The 17,115-nt window shown below is 46.9% G+C and overlaps 1 protein-coding gene across 1 annotated transcript in view; it reads left to right on the plus strand.

Annotated features, from left to right (window-relative positions):
- The window catches only part of fam120a (family with sequence similarity 120 member A), a 97,016-nt gene that overhangs the window by 64,287 nt on the left and 15,614 nt on the right, over positions 1-17,115 (plus strand). Inside the window, exons 15-16 of the mRNA XM_090242157.1 lie at positions 7,263-7,401; positions 9,370-9,487. Coding sequence (XP_090098283.1) covers positions 7,263-7,401; positions 9,370-9,487 — 257 coding nt within the window. The remainder of the gene's footprint in view (positions 1-7,262; positions 7,402-9,369; positions 9,488-17,115) is intronic.

Genomic DNA, 17,115 nt, shown 5'->3' on the forward strand with positions numbered 1-17,115 from the left:
TCGTCCTGACCAGTGTTATGGTCGACCTGACCAGTGTTTAGTGTTATGGTCGTCCTGACCAGTATTATGGTCGTCCTCACCAGTGTTTAGTGTTATGGTCGTCCTGGCCAGTGTTGTGGTCGTCCTGGCCAGTGTTTAGTGTTATGGTCGTCCTGGCCAGTGTTGTGGTCGACCTGGCCAGTGTTATGGTCGACCTGGCCAGTGTTATGGTCGTCCTCACCAGTGTTATGGTCGACCTGGCCAGTGTAATGGTCGACCTGGCCAGTGTTATGGTCGTCCTCACCAGTGTTATGGTCGTCCTCACCAGTGTTATGGTCGACCTGGCCAGTGTTGTGGTCGTCCTCACCAGTGTTATGGTCGTCCTGACCAGTGTTATGGTCGTCCTCACCAGTGTTATGGTCGTCCTGACCAGTGTTATGGTCGTCCTCACCAGTGTTTAGTGTTATGGTCGACCTGACCAGTGTTATGGTCGACCTGACCAGTGTTTAGTGTTATGGTCGTCCTGGCCAGTGTTATGGTCGACCTGACCAGTGTTATGGTCGACCTGACCAGTGTTTAGTGTTATGGTCGACCTGACCAGTGTTATGGTCGACCTGGCCAGTGTTATGGTCGACCTGGCCAGTGTTATGGTCGACCTGGCCAGTGTTTAGTGTTATGGTCGTCCTGACCAGTGTTTAGTGTTATGGTCGACCTGACCAGTGTTATGGTCGACCTGACCAGTGTTTAGTGTTATGGTCGACCTGACCAGTGTTATGGTCGACCTGACCAGTGTTATGGTCGACCTGACCAGTGTTTAGTGTTATGGTCGACCTGACCAGTGTTATGGTCGACCTGACCAGTGTTTAGTGTTATGGTCGACCTGACCAGTGTTATGGTCGACCTGACCAGTGTTATGGTCGTCCTCACCAGTGTTTAGTGTTATGGTCGACCTGGCCAGTGTTATGGTCGTCCTGACCAGTGTTATGGTCGACCTGGCCAGTGTTATGGTCGTCCTGGCCAGTGTTATGGTCGTCCTGACCAGTGTTATGGTCGACCTGGCCAGTGTTATGGTCGTCCTGGCCAGTGTTATGGTCGACCTGACCAGTGTTGTGGTCGTCCTGGCCAGTGTTATGGTCGTCCTGACCAGTGTTATGGTCGTCCTGGCCAGTGTTTAGTGTTATGGTCGTCCTGACCAGTGTTATGGTCGTCCTGGCCAGTGTTATGGTCGTCCTGGCCAGTGTTATGGTCATCCTGACCAGTGTTATGGTCGTCCTGGCCAGTGTTTAGTGTTATGGTCGTCCTGACCAGTGTTATGGTCGTCCTCACCAGTGTTTAGTGTTATGGTCGACCTGACCAGTGTTATGGTCGTCCTGACCAGTGTTTAGTGTTATGGTCGTCCTGGCCAGTGTTATGGTCGTCCTGACCAGTGTTTAGTGTTATGGTCGTCCTGGCCAGTGTTATGGTCGTCCTGGCCAGTGTTTAGTGTTATGGTCGTCCTGACCAGTGTTATGGTCGTCCTCACCAGTGTTTAGTGTTATGGTCGACCTGACCAGTGTTATGGTCGTCCTCACCAGTGTTTAGTGTTATGGTCGTCCTGGCCAGTGTTATGGTCGTCCTGACCAGTGTTATGGTCGTCCTGGCCAGTGTTTAGTGTTATGGTCGTCCTGACCAGTGTTATGGTCGTCCTCACCAGTGTTTAGTGTTATGGTCGACCTGACCAGTGTTATGGTCGTCCTGGCCAGTGTTATGGTCGTCCTGACCAGTGTTATGGTCGACCTGACCAGTGTTTAGTGTTATGGTCGTCCTGGCCAGTGTTATGGTCGTCCTGGCCAGTGTTATGGTCGTCCTGACCAGTGTTATGGTCGTCCTGACCAGTGTTTAGTGTTATGGTCATCCTGACCAGTGTAATGGTCGTCCTGGCCAGTGTTTAGTGTCATGGTCGACCTGACCAGTGTTATGGTCGACCTGACCAGTGTTTAGTGTTATGGTCGACCTGGCCAGTGTTATGGTCGACCTGGCCAGTGTTATGGTCGACCTGGCCAGTGTTATGGTCGTCCTGGCCAGTGTTTAGTGTTATGGTCGTCCTGGCCAGTGTTATGGTCGTCCTGACCAGTGTTATGGTCGTCCTGGCCAGTGTTATGGTCGTCCTGACCAGTGTTTAGTGTTATGGTCGTCCTGGCCAGTGTTATGGTCGTCCTGACCAGTGTTATGGTCGTCCTGACCAGTGTTATGGTCGTCCTGGCCAGTGTTTAGTGTTATGGTCGTCCTGACCAGTGTTTAGTGTTATGGTCGTCCTCACCAGTGTTATGGTCGTCCTGACCAGTGTTATGGTCGACCTGGCCAGTGTTTAGTGTTATGGTCGTCCTGACCAGTGTTTAGTGTTATGGTCGACCTGACCAGTGTTATGGTCGACCTGACCAGTGTTTAGTGTTATGGTCGACCTGACCAGTGTTATGGTCGACCTGACCAGTGTTATGGTCGACCTGACCAGTGTTTAGTGTTATGGTCGACCTGACCAGTGTTATGGTCGACCTGACCAGTGTTTAGTGTTATGGTCGACCTGACCAGTGTTATGGTCGACCTGACCAGTGTTATGGTCGTCCTCACCAGTGTTTAGTGTTATGGTCGACCTGGCCAGTGTTATGGTCGTCCTGACCAGTGTTATGGTCGACCTGGCCAGTGTTATGGTCGTCCTGGCCAGTGTTATGGTCGTCCTGACCAGTGTTATGGTCGACCTGGCCAGTGTTATGGTCGTCCTGGCCAGTGTTATGGTCGACCTGACCAGTGTTGTGGTCGTCCTGGCCAGTGTTATGGTCGTCCTGACCAGTGTTATGGTCGTCCTGGCCAGTGTTTAGTGTTATGGTCGTCCTGACCAGTGTTATGGTCGTCCTGGCCAGTGTTATGGTCGTCCTGGCCAGTGTTATGGTCATCCTGACCAGTGTTATGGTCGTCCTGGCCAGTGTTTAGTGTTATGGTCGTCCTGACCAGTGTTATGGTCGTCCTCACCAGTGTTTAGTGTTATGGTCGACCTGACCAGTGTTATGGTCGTCCTGACCAGTGTTTAGTGTTATGGTCGTCCTGGCCAGTGTTATGGTCGTCCTGACCAGTGTTTAGTGTTATGGTCGTCCTGGCCAGTGTTATGGTCGTCCTGGCCAGTGTTTAGTGTTATGGTCGTCCTGACCAGTGTTATGGTCGTCCTCACCAGTGTTTAGTGTTATGGTCGACCTGACCAGTGTTATGGTCGTCCTCACCAGTGTTTAGTGTTATGGTCGTCCTGGCCAGTGTTATGGTCGTCCTGACCAGTGTTATGGTCGTCCTGGCCAGTGTTTAGTGTTATGGTCGTCCTGACCAGTGTTATGGTCGTCCTCACCAGTGTTTAGTGTTATGGTCGACCTGACCAGTGTTATGGTCGTCCTGGCCAGTGTTATGGTCGTCCTGACCAGTGTTATGGTCGACCTGACCAGTGTTTAGTGTTATGGTCGTCCTGGCCAGTGTTATGGTCGTCCTGGCCAGTGTTATGGTCGTCCTGACCAGTGTTATGGTCGTCCTGACCAGTGTTTAGTGTTATGGTCATCCTGACCAGTGTAATGGTCGTCCTGGCCAGTGTTTAGTGTCATGGTCGACCTGACCAGTGTTATGGTCGACCTGACCAGTGTTTAGTGTTATGGTCGACCTGGCCAGTGTTATGGTCGACCTGGCCAGTGTTATGGTCGACCTGGCCAGTGTTATGGTCGTCCTGGCCAGTGTTTAGTGTTATGGTCGTCCTGGCCAGTGTTATGGTCGTCCTGACCAGTGTTATGGTCGTCCTGACCAGTGTTATGGTCGTCCTGGCCAGTGTTATGGTCGTCCTGACCAGTGTTTAGTGTTATGGTCGTCCTGGCCAGTGTTATGGTCGTCCTGACCAGTGTTATGGTCGTCCTGACCAGTGTTATGGTCGTCCTGGCCAGTGTTTAGTGTTATGGTCGTCCTGACCAGTGTTTAGTGTTATGGTCGTCCTCACCAGTGTTATGGTCGTCCTGACCAGTGTTATGGTCGTCCTGGCCAGTGTTTAGTGTTATGGTCGTCCTGGCCAGTGTTATGGTCGTCCTGGCCAGTGTTATGGTCGTCCTGACCAGTGTTATGGTCGTCCTGACCAGTGTTATGGTCGTCCTGACCAGTGTTATGGTCGTCCTGGCCAGTGTTTAGTGTTATGGTCGTCCTGGCCAGTGTTATGGTCGTCCTCACCAGTGTTATGGTCGACCTGGCCAGTGTTATGGTCGTCCTGACCAGTGTTATGGTCGACCTGGCCAGTGTTTAGTGTTATGGTCGTCCTGGCCAGTGTTGTGGTCGTCCTGACCAGTGTTATGGTCGTCCTCACCAGTGTTATGGTCGACCTGGCCAGTGTTGTGGTCGTCCTGGCCAGTGTTATGGTCGTCCTGGCCAGTGTTTAGTGTTATGGTCGTCCTGGCCAGTGTTATGGTCATCCTGACCAGTGTAATGGTCGTCCTCACCAGTGTTATGGTCGTCCTGGCCAGTGTTTAGTGTTATGGTCGTCCTGGCCAGTGTTATGGTCGTCCTGACCAGTATTATGGTCGTCCTGACCAGTGTTGTGGTCGTCCTGACCAGTGTTATGGTCGTCCTGGCCAGTGTTTAGTGTTATGGTCGACCTGACCAGTGTTATGGTCGACCTGACCAGTGTTTAGTGTTATGGTCGACCTGGCCAGTGTTATGGTCGACCTGACCAGTGTTATGGTCGACCTGACCAGTGTTTAGTGTTATGGTCGTCCTGGCCAGTGTTATGGTCGTCCTGACCAGTGTTATGGTCGTCCTGACCAGTGTTATGGTTGACCTGGCCAGTGTTATGGTCGACCTGGCCAGTGTTATGGTCGTCCTGGCCAGTGTTATGGTCGACCTGGCCAGTGTTATGGTCGACCTGGCCAGTGTTATGTGTTATGGTCGTCCTGACCAGTGTTTAGTGTTATGGTCGTCCTGACCAGTGTTTAGTGTTATGGTCGTCCTGGCCAGTGTTTAGTGTTATGGTCGTCCTGGCCAGTGTGTAGTGTCATGGTCGTCCTGGCCAGTGTTTGTTTTGATGTAGTAGATACTATATAAATACTATTCATACTGAAAAAAGTATGAACGCAACATGTAAAGTGTTGGTTTCATGTTTCAGCTGAAATAAAAGATCCCAGAAACGGTCCATACTCTTAAAAAAAACGTCTTTCTATCAACTGTTGTGAACAAATGTGTGAACATCCCTGTTAGTGAGCATTTGTCCTTCGCCAAGATAATCCATCCACCTAACAGACATATCAAGAAGCTGATTAAACAGCATGATCATTACTGAGGAGTATTTCTGTCTGTCATAAAGCCCTTCTGTGAGGGAAAAACTCATTCTGATTGGCTGGACCTTGCTCCCAAGTGGCCTGCACTCCTGCCCAGTCATGTGAAATCCATAGATTTATGTACAGTGCCTTGCGAAAGTATTCGGCCCCCTTGAACTTTGCGACCTTTTGCCACATTTCAGGCTTCAAACATAAAGATATAAAACTGTATTTTTTTGTGAAGAATCAACAACAAGTGGGACACAATCATGAAGTGGAACGACATTTATTGGATATTTCAAACTTTTTTAACAAATCAAAAACTGAAAAATTGGGCGTGCAAAATTAAGTTAATACTTAAGTTAATACTTTGTAGCGCCACCTTTTGCTGCGATTACAGCTGTAAGTCGCTTGGGGTATGTCTCTATCAGTTTTGCACATCGAGAGACTGAAATTTTTTCCCATTCCTCCTTGCAAAACATCTCGAGCTCAGTGAGGTTGGATAGAGAGCATTTGTGAACAGCAGTTTTCAGTTCTTTCCACAGATTCTCGATTGGATTCAGGTCTGGACTTTGACTTGGCCATTCTAACACCTGGATATGTTTATTTTTGAACCATTCCATTGTAGATTTTGCTTTATGTTTTGGATCATTGTCTTGTTGGAAGACAAATCTCCGTCCCAGTCTCAGGTCTTTTGCAGACTCCATCCATTCCTTCCAGAATGATCCTGTATTTGGCTCCATCCATCTTCCCATCAATTTTAACCATCTTCCCTGTCCCTGCTGAAGAAAAGCAGGCCCAAACCATGATGCTGCCACCACCATGTTTGACAGTGGGGATGGTGTGTTCAGCTGTGTTGCTTTTACGCCAAACATAACGTTTTGCATTGTTGCCAAAAAGTTCAATTTTGGTTTCATCTGACCAGAGCACCTTCTTCCACATGTTTGGTGTGTCTCCCAGGTGGCTTGTGGCAAACTTTAAACAACACTTTTTATGGATATCTTTAAGAAATGGCTTTCTTCTTGCCACTCTTCCATAAAGGCCAGATTTGTGCAATATACGACTGATTGTTGTCCTATGGACAGAGTCTCCCACCTCAGCTGTAGATCTCTGCAGTTCATCCAGAGTGATCATGGGCCTCTTGGCTGCATCTCTGATCAGTCTTCTCCTTGTATGAGCTGAAAGTTTAGAGGGACGGCCAGGTCTTGGTAGATTTGCAGTGGTCTGATACTCCTTCCATTTCAATATTATCGCTTGCACAGTGCTCCTTGGGATGTTTAAAGCTTGGGAAATCTTTTTGTATCCAAATCCGGCTTTAAACTTCTTCACAACAGTATCTCGGACCTGCCTGGTGTGTTCCTTGTTCTTCATGATGCTCTCTGCGCTTTTAACGGACCTCTGAGACTATCACAGTGCAGGTTCATTTATACGGAGACTTGATTACACACAGCTGGATTGTATTTATCATCATTAGTCATTTAGGTCAACATTGGATCATTCGGAGATCCTCACTGAACTTCTGGAGAGAGTTTGCTGCACTGAAAGTAAAGGGGCTGAATAATTTTGCACGCCCAATTTTTCAGTTTTTGATTTGTTAAAAAAGTTTGAAATATCCAATAAATGTCGTTCCACTTCATGATTGTGTCCCACTTGTTGTTGAATCTTCACAAAAAAACACAGTTTTATATCTTTATGTTTGAAGCCTGAAATGTGGCAAAAGGTCGCAAAGTTCAAGGGGGCCGAATACTTTCGCAAGGCACTGTATATAAATTGACTGATTTCCTTATATGAACTGTAACTCAGTAAAATCTTTGATATTGTTGCATGTTTATATTTGTGTTCAGTATAAGTACAGGCTTTCTTCTCCATGAAGACGGATCAGTATTATACTCGGGTTAGGTTGCTCTTAACTTTCTTAGAAGTTTTATTTCACAACCTCCGTGTGTGTGTGTGTCCCTACTGTTGGTTCGTGGTCTGCAGGTCTGCCAAGCATGTCCACCCAGGGCGGGAAGCTGGAGATAGCAGGCACGGTGGTGGGCCAGTGGGCTGGCATCAGACGGGGCCGAGGCAGAGGAGGCTTCCCCATCCAGGTGGTTTCTGTCGGGGGACCAAACAGAGGGTAAGAGGTCGTACAATAGGTTTTGTAGTGATTCATATGTTGATGATGTAAAGAATATTTGCTGGTCTTTGGTGTGTAATGAGGAGCAACCAGACGCTGCTGGTCTGTGGTGTGTAATGAGGAGCAACCAGACGCTGCTGGTCTGTGGTGTGTAATGAGGAGCAACCAGACGCTGCTGGTCTGTGGTGTGTAATGAGGAGCAACCAGACGCTGCTGGTCTGTGGTGTGTAATGAGGAGCAACCAGACGCTGCTGGTCTGTGGTGTGTAATGAGGAGCAACCAGACGCTGCTGGTCTGTGGTGTGTAATGAGGAGCAACCAGACGCTGCTGGTCTGTGGTGTGTAATGAGGAGCAACCAGACGCTGCACTGGACACATTAATGAAATGTCTTATTCCAGTTAGTAATAAACAAGAACCCATTAAGAAAATGACTGTAAAACCAGTTAAATCCATGTGGACTGATGAGGAATTTAAACATTGTATGGTTGAGAGGGATGAGGCCAAAGGAACGACGAAAAGGTCTGGCTGCACAACCGATTGGCAAACGTACTGCAAGTTGAGAAATCATGTGACTAAACTGAATTAAAAAGAAGAATAAACTACACTATGAAACAAAGATCAATTACATAAAGAATGATATTAAAAAGCTTTAGAGCACCTCAAATGAAATTTTGGGCAAAAAGGCAAACTCAGCTCCCTCATTCATTGAATCAGATGGCTCATTCATCACAAAATCCCACTGATATTGCCAACTACTTTAATATATTTTTTCATTGGCAAGATTAGCAAACTTAGGCATGACAGCAACAATCGCTGACACTACATATCCAAGTACACACTTCCAGCCAAAAGTTTGGACACACCTACTCATTCAAGGGTTTTTCTTTATATTTACTATTTTCTACATTGTAGAATAATAGTGAAGACATCAAAACGATGAAGTAACCCACATATGGAATCATGTAGTAACCAACAAAAAGTGTTAAACAAATCAAAATGTATTTTATATTTGAGGTTCCTCAAATTAGCCACCCTTTGCCTTTGACGATATTGCCATGTCTTCAATTTATGCCGACTAGAAAGTGTCTCCCTCAGGCCTGGAGGGAAGCAAAACGTATTTTTGTTATGGTCAGATTTGCCAAATGGAAGGCGAGGGAGAGCTTTGTAAGCGTTTCTGTGTGTGGAGTAAAGCTGGTCGAGAGGTTTTTTTTCCCCTCCTGTTGCAGATTTAACATGCTGGTAGAAATGAGGTAGAACTGATTTGAGTTTCCCTGCATTTAAAATCAGTGGAACAGACACACTACATTGTAATATTGTCTTGTACATTATGTGGTGTTTTATTTTTTGTTTCACATCTTATATAAAGGTCTTAATGTGTTCGGACTCCAAGATCCATGATAAACCCCAGGAAGAGTAGTTGCTGCCTTGGCAGGACCTAGTGGGCATCCATAATAAACCCCAGGAGCTAATGGGGATCCATAATAAACCCCAGGAACTAGTGGGGATCCATAATAAACCCCAGGAAGAGTAGCTGCTGCCTTGGCAGGAACTAATGGGGATCCATAATAAACCCCAGGAAGAGTAGCTGCTGCCTTGACAGGAACTAATGGGGATCCATATTAAACCCCAGGAAGAGTAGCTGCTGCCTTGGCAGGAACTAATGGGGATCCATAATAAACCCCAGGAGCTAATGGGGATCCATAATAAACCCCAGGAACTAGTGGGGATCCATAATAAACCCCAGGAAGAGTAGGTGCTGTCTTGACAGGAACTAATGGGGATCCATAATAAACCCCAGGAAGAGTAGCTGCTGCCTTGACAGGAACTAATGGGGATCCATAATAAATACAAATCCTGTTCTGTCTGTGGGGGCAGGGTAAGGGGCTGTCCATGGCTAAATCGTTGGATAAATGCTGTCTTTTACTGTAAAGGTGTCACATTTTTCTCAACTGTTTGTGTGCTCCCCAGACGTCTGCGGGGTGTGATCTCCACTCCTGTCATCAGGACCTTCGGTCGAGGAGCCAAATTCCCCCTCAGAGGCTTCAAGAGCCAGGGAACATACCAGGTGGGACACGGGACATACCAGGTGAGACAGGGGACATACCAGGTGGGACAGGGGACATAGCAGGTGGGACAGGGGACATAGCAGGTGGGACAGGGGACATAGCAAGTGGGACAGGGGACATAGCAGGTGAGACAGGTGACATAGCAGGTGAGGCAGGTGACATAGCAGGTGAGACAGGTGACATAGCAGGTGAGACAGGTGACATAGCAGGTTGGACAGGGGACATAGCAGGTTGGACAGGGGACATAGCAGGTTGGACAGGGGACATAGCAGGTTGGACAGGGGACATAGCAGGTTGGACAGGGGACATAGCAGGTGAGACAGGTGACATAGCAGGTGAGACAGGTGACATAGCAGGTTGGACAGGTGACATAGCAGGTTGGACAGGGGACATAGCAGGTTGGACAGGGGACATAGCAGGTTGGACAGGGAACATAGCAGGTGAGACAGGGGACCTACCAGGTGGGACAGGGAACCTACCAGGTGGGACAGGGGGCATAGCAGGGGGACAGGGAACATACCAGGTGAGACAGCAGTGAGACAGATCATTTATGAGAGAGGTCGAGGAAGAATGACAAGAATCGTGCAAGCTAACAGGCGGGCCACAAACTGGCAAATGACTGAACAGTGGCACATCTCATCAGTCCTTGTCACGGAAGGGCTGTTGCAGCAGACAACCACACCGGGTCCCACTCCTCAACCACACTGGGTTCCACTCCTCAACCACACTGGGTTCCACTCCTCAACCACACCGGGTTCCACTCCTCAACCACACCGGGTTCCACTCCTCAACCACACTGGGTTCCACTCCTCAACCACACCGGGTCCCACTCCTCAACCACACCGGGTTCCACTCCTCAACCACACCGGGTTCCACTCCTCAACCACACCGGGTTCCACTCCTCAACCACACCGGGTTCCACTCCTCAACCACACCGGGTTCCACTCCTCAACCACACCGGGTTCCACTCCTCAACCACACCGGGTTCCACTCCTATCAGCTAGAAGAAGCAGCTCCACCAACACTTGAAAATTGAGGAGTGGAAAAACATTGCCTGGTCCAGAGGCAAAGGGGGGTCCGGTCCTAGATGGGTCTACCTAATAAACTGTCCACTGAGTGTACACAATACAGAACTAAGCAGACATTTACAGAGAAATGACACAATAACATAACTTGTCTGGGATTCTCTAGTGCTACACATCAAATGGTACATTATATAAGCTATACTCAACAGGAATAAGACATGTTATGCTTTGATGAAGTGATAATGCCCTGGAAGACTGTGTTTGGACGATATAATGGCACGGGTGTGTTGTTAGGCCCGAAACGAAGTCGAACGTGCCGATGCATCCTCCAAACACTGTCTTCAAGGGCGCTGTCACTATTATACCACGGGATACCAACATATTCTAATAATGACTGACGTATTTTAATTCAAAACGTTATTTTGATGAAGTTACTCATACTATTTCCTCCTTCCACAAGACATAGTCCCGGAACAAAGCTAGGGTTGCTACCCGAGCCGGCTGGTCGTTTGTTCTATCGGTTCGGTTGCCAGAGACGCGACGCAGTCATTGTCTTGTTGTTCTGTATCTATGGACCCGACCCAGTCGTTCAGTCTTTTTGTTCTGTATCTATGGACTCGACCCAGTCGTTCAGTCTTTTTGTTCTGTATCTATGGACTCGACCCAGTCGTTCAGTCTTTTTGTTCTGTATCTATGGACCCGACCCAGTCGTTCAGTCTTTTTGTTCTGTATCTATGGACTCGACCCAGTCGTTCAGTCTTGTTGTTCTGTATCTATGGAAACCCAGTCGTTCAGTCTTTTTGTTCTGTATCTATGGACTCGACCCAGTTGTTCAGTATCTATAGACGTGACCCAGTCGTTCAGTCTTTTTGTTCTGTATCTATGGACTCGACCCAGTCGTTCAGTCTTGTTGTTCTGTATCTATGGAAACCCAGTCGTTCAGTCTTGTTGTTCTGTATCTATGGAAACCCAGTCGTTCAGTCTTTTTGTTCTGTATCTATGGACTCGACCCAGTTGTTCAGTCTTTTTGTTCTGTATCTATGGACTCGACCCAGTCGTTCAGTCTTGTTGTTCTGTATCTATGGAAACCCAGTCGTTCAGTCTTGTTGTTCTGTATGTATGGAAACCCAGTCGTTCAGTCTTTTTGTTCAGTATCTATGGACTCGACCCAGTCGTTCAGTCTTGTTGTTCTGTATCTATGGACTCGACCCAGTCGTTCAGTCTTGTTGTTCTGTATCTATGGACGAGACCCAGTCGTTCAGTCTTTTAGTTCTGTATCTATGGCCTCGACCCAGTCGTTCTGTCTTGCTGTTCTGTATCTATGGACTCGACCCAGTCGTTCTGTCTTGCTGTTCTGTGTCTATGGACTCGACCCAGTCATTCAGTCTTGTTGTTCTGTATCTATGGACTCGACCCAGTCGTTCTGTCTTGCTGTTCTGTGTCTATGGACTCGACCCAGTCGTTCAGTCTTGTTGTTCTGTATCTATGGACTCGACCCAGTCGTTCAGTCTTGTTGTTCTGTATCTATGGAAACCCAGTCGTTCAGTCTTTTTGTTCTGTATCTATGGACTCCACCCAGTCGTTCAGTCTTTTTGTTCTGTATCTATGGACTCGACCCAGTCGTTCAGTCTTGTTGTTCTGTATCTATGGAAACCCAGTCGTTCAGTCTTTTTGTTCTGTATCTATGGACTCCACCCAGTCGTTCAGTCTTTTTGTTCTGTATCTATGGAAACCCAGTCGTTCAGTCTTTTTGTTCAGTATCTATGGGACTCGACCCAGTCGTTCAGTCTTGTTGTTCTGTATCTATGGACTCGACCCAGTTGTTCAGTCTTTTTGTTCTGTATCTATGGACTCGACCCAGTCGTTCAGTCTTGTTGTTCTGTATCTATGGACGGGACCCAGTCGTTCAGTCTTGTTGTTCTGTATCTATGGACTCGACCCAGTCGTTCAGTCTTTTTGTTCTGTATCTATGGACTCGACCCAGTCGTTCAGTCTTGTTGTTCTGTATCTATGGACTCGACCCAGTCGTTCAGTCTTGTTGTTCTGTATCTATGGACGAGACCCAGTCGTTCAGTCTTTTAGTTCTGTATCTATGGACTCGACCCAGTCGTTCAGTCTTGCTGTTTTGTATCTATGGACTCCACCCAGTCGTTCAGTCTTTTTGTTCTGTATCTATGGACTCTACCCAGTCTTGTTGTTCTGTATCTATGGACCCGACCCAGTCGTTCAGTCTTTTTGTTCTGTATCTATGGACTCGACCCAGTTGTTCAGTATCTATAGACGTGACCCAGTCGTTCAGTCTTTTTGTTCTGTATCTATGGACTCGACCCAGTCGTTCAGTCTTGTTGTTCTGTATCTATGGAAACCCAGTCGTTCAGTCTTGTTGTTCTGTATCTATGGAAACCCAGTCGTTCAGTCTTTTTGTTCTGTATCTATGGACTCGACCCAGTTGTTCAGTCTTTTTGTTCTGTATCTATGGACTCGACCCAGTCGTTCAGTCTTGTTGTTCTGTATCTATGGAAACCCAGTCGTTCAGTCTTGTTGTTCTGTATGTATGGAAACCCAGTCGTTCAGTCTTTTTGTTCAGTATCTATGGACTCGACCCAGTCGTTCAGTCTTGTTGTTCTGTATCTATGGACTCGACCCAGTCGTTCAGTCTTGTTGTTCTGTATCTATGGACGAGACCCAGTCGTTCAGTCTTTTAGTTCTGTATCTATGGCCTCGACCCAGTCGTTCTGTCTTGCTGTTCTGTATCTATGGACTCGACCCAGTCGTTCTGTCTTGCTGTTCTGTGTCTATGGACTCGACCCAGTCATTCAGTCTTGTTGTTCTGTATCTATGGACTCGACCCAGTCGTTCTGTCTTGCTGTTCTGTGTCTATGGACTCGACCCAGTCGTTCAGTCTTGTTGTTCTGTATCTATGGACTCGACCCAGTCGTTCAGTCTTGTTGTTCTGTATCTATGGAAACCCAGTCGTTCAGTCTTTTTGTTCTGTATCTATGGACTCCACCCAGTCGTTCAGTCTTTTTGTTCTGTATCTATGGACTCGACCCAGTCGTTCAGTCTTGTTGTTCTGTATCTATGGAAACCCAGTCGTTCAGTCTTTTTGTTCTGTATCTATGGACTCCACCCAGTCGTTCAGTCTTTTTGTTCTGTATCTATGGAAACCCAGTCGTTCAGTCTTTTTGTTCAGTATCTATGGGACTCGACCCAGTCGTTCAGTCTTGTTGTTCTGTATCTATGGACTCGACCCAGTTGTTCAGTCTTTTTGTTCTGTATCTATGGACTCGACCCAGTCGTTCAGTCTTGTTGTTCTGTATCTATGGACGGGACCCAGTCGTTCAGTCTTGTTGTTCTGTATCTATGGACTCGACCCAGTCGTTCAGTCTTTTTGTTCTGTATCTATGGACTCGACCCAGTCGTTCAGTCTTGTTGTTCTGTATCTATGGACTCGACCCAGTCGTTCAGTCTTGTTGTTCTGTATCTATGGACGAGACCCAGTCGTTCAGTCTTTTAGTTCTGTATCTATGGACTCGACCCAGTCGTTCAGTCTTGCTGTTTTGTATCTATGGACTCCACCCAGTCGTTCAGTCTTTTTGTTCTGTATCTATGGACTCTACCCAGTCTTGTTGTTCTGTATCTATGGACCCGACCCAGTCGTTCAGTCTTTTTGTTCTGTATCTATGGACTCGACCCAGTTGTTCAGTATCTATAGACGTGACCCAGTCGTTCAGTCTTTTTGTTCTGTATCTATGGACTCGACCCAGTCGTTCAGTCTTGTTGTTCTGTATCTATGGAAACCCAGTCGTTCAGTCTTGTTGTTCTGTATCTATGGAAACCCAGTCGTTCAGTCTTTTTGTTCTGTATCTATGGACTCGACCCAGTTGTTCAGTCTTTTTGTTCTGTATCTATGGACTCGACCCAGTCGTTCAGTCTTGTTGTTCTGTATCTATGGAAACCCAGTCGTTCAGTCTTTTTGTTCTGTATCTATGGACTCCACCCAGTCGTTCAGTCTTTTTGTTCTGTATCTATGGACTCGACCCAGTCGTTCAGTCTTGTTGTTCTGTATCTATGGAAACCCAGTCGTTCAGTCTTTTTGTTCTGTATCTATGGACTCCACCCAGTCGTTCAGTCTTTTTGTTCTGTGTCTATGGACTCCACCCAGTCGTTCAGTCTTTTTGTTCTGTATCTATGGAAACCCAGTCGTTCAGTCTTTTTGTTCTGTGTCTATGGACTCGACCCAGTCGTTCAGTCTTGTTGTTCTGTATCTATGGACGGGACCCAGTCGTTCAGTCTTGTTGTTCTGTATCTATGGACTCGACCCAGTCGTTCAGTCTTTTTGTTCTGTATCTATGGACGAGACCCAGTCGTTCAGTCTTTTAGTTCTGTATCTATGGACTCGACCCAGTCGTTCAGTCTTGTTGTTCTGTATCTATGGACTCGACCCAGTCGTTCAGTCTTTTTGTTCAGTATCTATGGACTCGACCCAGTCGTTCAGTCTTGTTGTTCTGTATCTATGGACTCGACCCAGTCGTTCAGTCTTGTTGTTCTGTATCTATGGACGAGACCCAGTCGTTCAGTCTTTTAGTTCTGTATCTATGGACTCGACCCAGTCGTTCAGTCTTGTTGTTCTGTATCTATGGACTCGACCCAGTCGTTCAGTCTTGTTGTTCTGTGTCTATGGACTCGACCCAGTCGTTCAGTCTTGTTGTTCTGTATCTATGGAAACCCAGTCGTTCAGTCTTTTTGTTCTGTATCTATGGACTCCACCCAGTCGTTCAGTCTTTTTGTTCTGTGTCTATGGACTCGACCCAGTCGTTCAGTCTTGTTGTTCTGTATCTATGGAAACCCAGTCGTTCAGTCTTTTTGTTCTGTATCTATGGACTCCACCCAGTCGTTCAGTCTTTTTGTTCTGTATCTATGGAAACCCAGTCGTTCAGTCTTGCTGTTTTGTATCTATGGACTCCACCCAGTCGTTCAGTCTTTTTGTTCTGTATCTATGGACTCTACCCAGTCTTGTTGTTCTGTATCTATGGACCCGACCCAGTCGTTCAGTCTTGCTGTTTTGTATCTATGGACTCCACCCAGTCGTTCAGTCTTTTTGTTCTGTATCTATGGACTCTACCCAGTCTTGTTGTTCTGTATCTATGGAAACCCAGTCGTTCAGTCTTTTTGTTCTGTATCTATGGACTCCACCCAGTCGTTCAGTCTTTTTGTTCTGTATCTATGGAAACCCAGTCGTTCAGTCTTTTTGTTCTGTGTCTATGGACTTGACCCAGTCGTTCAGTCTTGTTGTTCTGTATCTATGGAAACCCAGTCGTTCAGTCTTTTTGTTCTGTATCTATGGACTCCACCCAGTCGTTCAGTCTTTTTGTTCTGTATCTATGGACGAGACCCAGTCGTTCAGTCTTTTTGTTCTGTGTCTATGGACCCGACCCAGTCGTTCAGTCTTTTTGTTCAGTATCTATGGAAACCCAGTCGTTCAGTCTTTTTGTTCTGTGTCTATGGACTCTACCCAGTATTTTTGTTCTGTATCTATGGACTCGACCCAGTCGTTCAGTCTTGTTGTTCTGTATCTATGGACTCGACCCAGTCGTTCAGTCTTGTTGTTCTGTATCTATGGACTCGACCCAGTCGTTCTGTCTTGCTGTTCTGTGTCTATGGACTCGACCCAGTCGTTCAGTCTTGTTGTTCTGTATCTATGGACTCGACCCAGTCGTTCAGTCTTGTTGTTCTGTATCTATGGACCCGACCCAGTCGTTCAGTCTTTTTGTTCTGTGTCTATGGACTCCACCCAGTCGTTCTGTCTTGTTGTTCTGTATCTATGGAAACCCAGTCGTTCAGTCTTTTTGTTCTGTATCTATGGACTCCACCCAGTCGTTCAGTCTTATTGTTCTGTATCTATGGACTCCACCCAGTCGTTCAGTCTTTTTGTTCTGTATCTATGGACCCGACCCAGTCGTTCAGTCTTGTTGTTCTGTATCTATGGACTCGACCCAGTCGTTCAGTCTTTTTGTTCTGTATCTATAGACTCGACCTAGTTGTTCATTCTTTTTGTTCTGTATCTATGGACTCGACCCAGTCATTCAGTCTTGTTGTTCTGTATCTATGGACTCGACCCAGTCGTTCAGTCTTGTTGTTCTGTATCTATGGACTCGACCCAGTCGTTCAGTCTTTTTGTTCTGTGTCTATGGACTCGACCCAGTCGTTCAGTCTTGTTCTGTATCTATGGACTCCACCCAGTCGTTCAGTCTTGTTGTTCTGTATCTATGGACGTGACCCAGTCGTTCAGTCTTGTTGTTCTGTATCTATGGACGCGACCCAGTCGTTCAGTCTTTTTGTTCTGTGTCTATGGACGTGACCCAGTCGTTCAGTCTTTTTGTTCTGTATCTATGGACTCGACCCAGTCGTTCAGTCTTTTTGTTCTGTGTCTATGGACGTGACCCAGTCGTTCAGTCTTTTTGTTCTGTATCTATGGACTCGACCCAGTTGTTCAGTCTTTTTGTTCTGTATCTATGGACGCGACCCAGTCGTTCAGTCTTTTTGTTCTGTATCTATGGACGCGACCCAGTTGTTCAGTCTTTTTGTTCTGTATCTATGGACTCGACCCAGTCGTTCAGTCT

The sequence above is a fragment of the Oncorhynchus mykiss genome, chromosome 7 (assembly GCF_057628025.1).
Source record: "Oncorhynchus mykiss isolate SJ-2025 chromosome 7, ASM5762802v1, whole genome shotgun sequence".
NCBI lineage: Eukaryota > Metazoa > Chordata > Actinopteri > Salmoniformes > Salmonidae > Oncorhynchus > Oncorhynchus mykiss.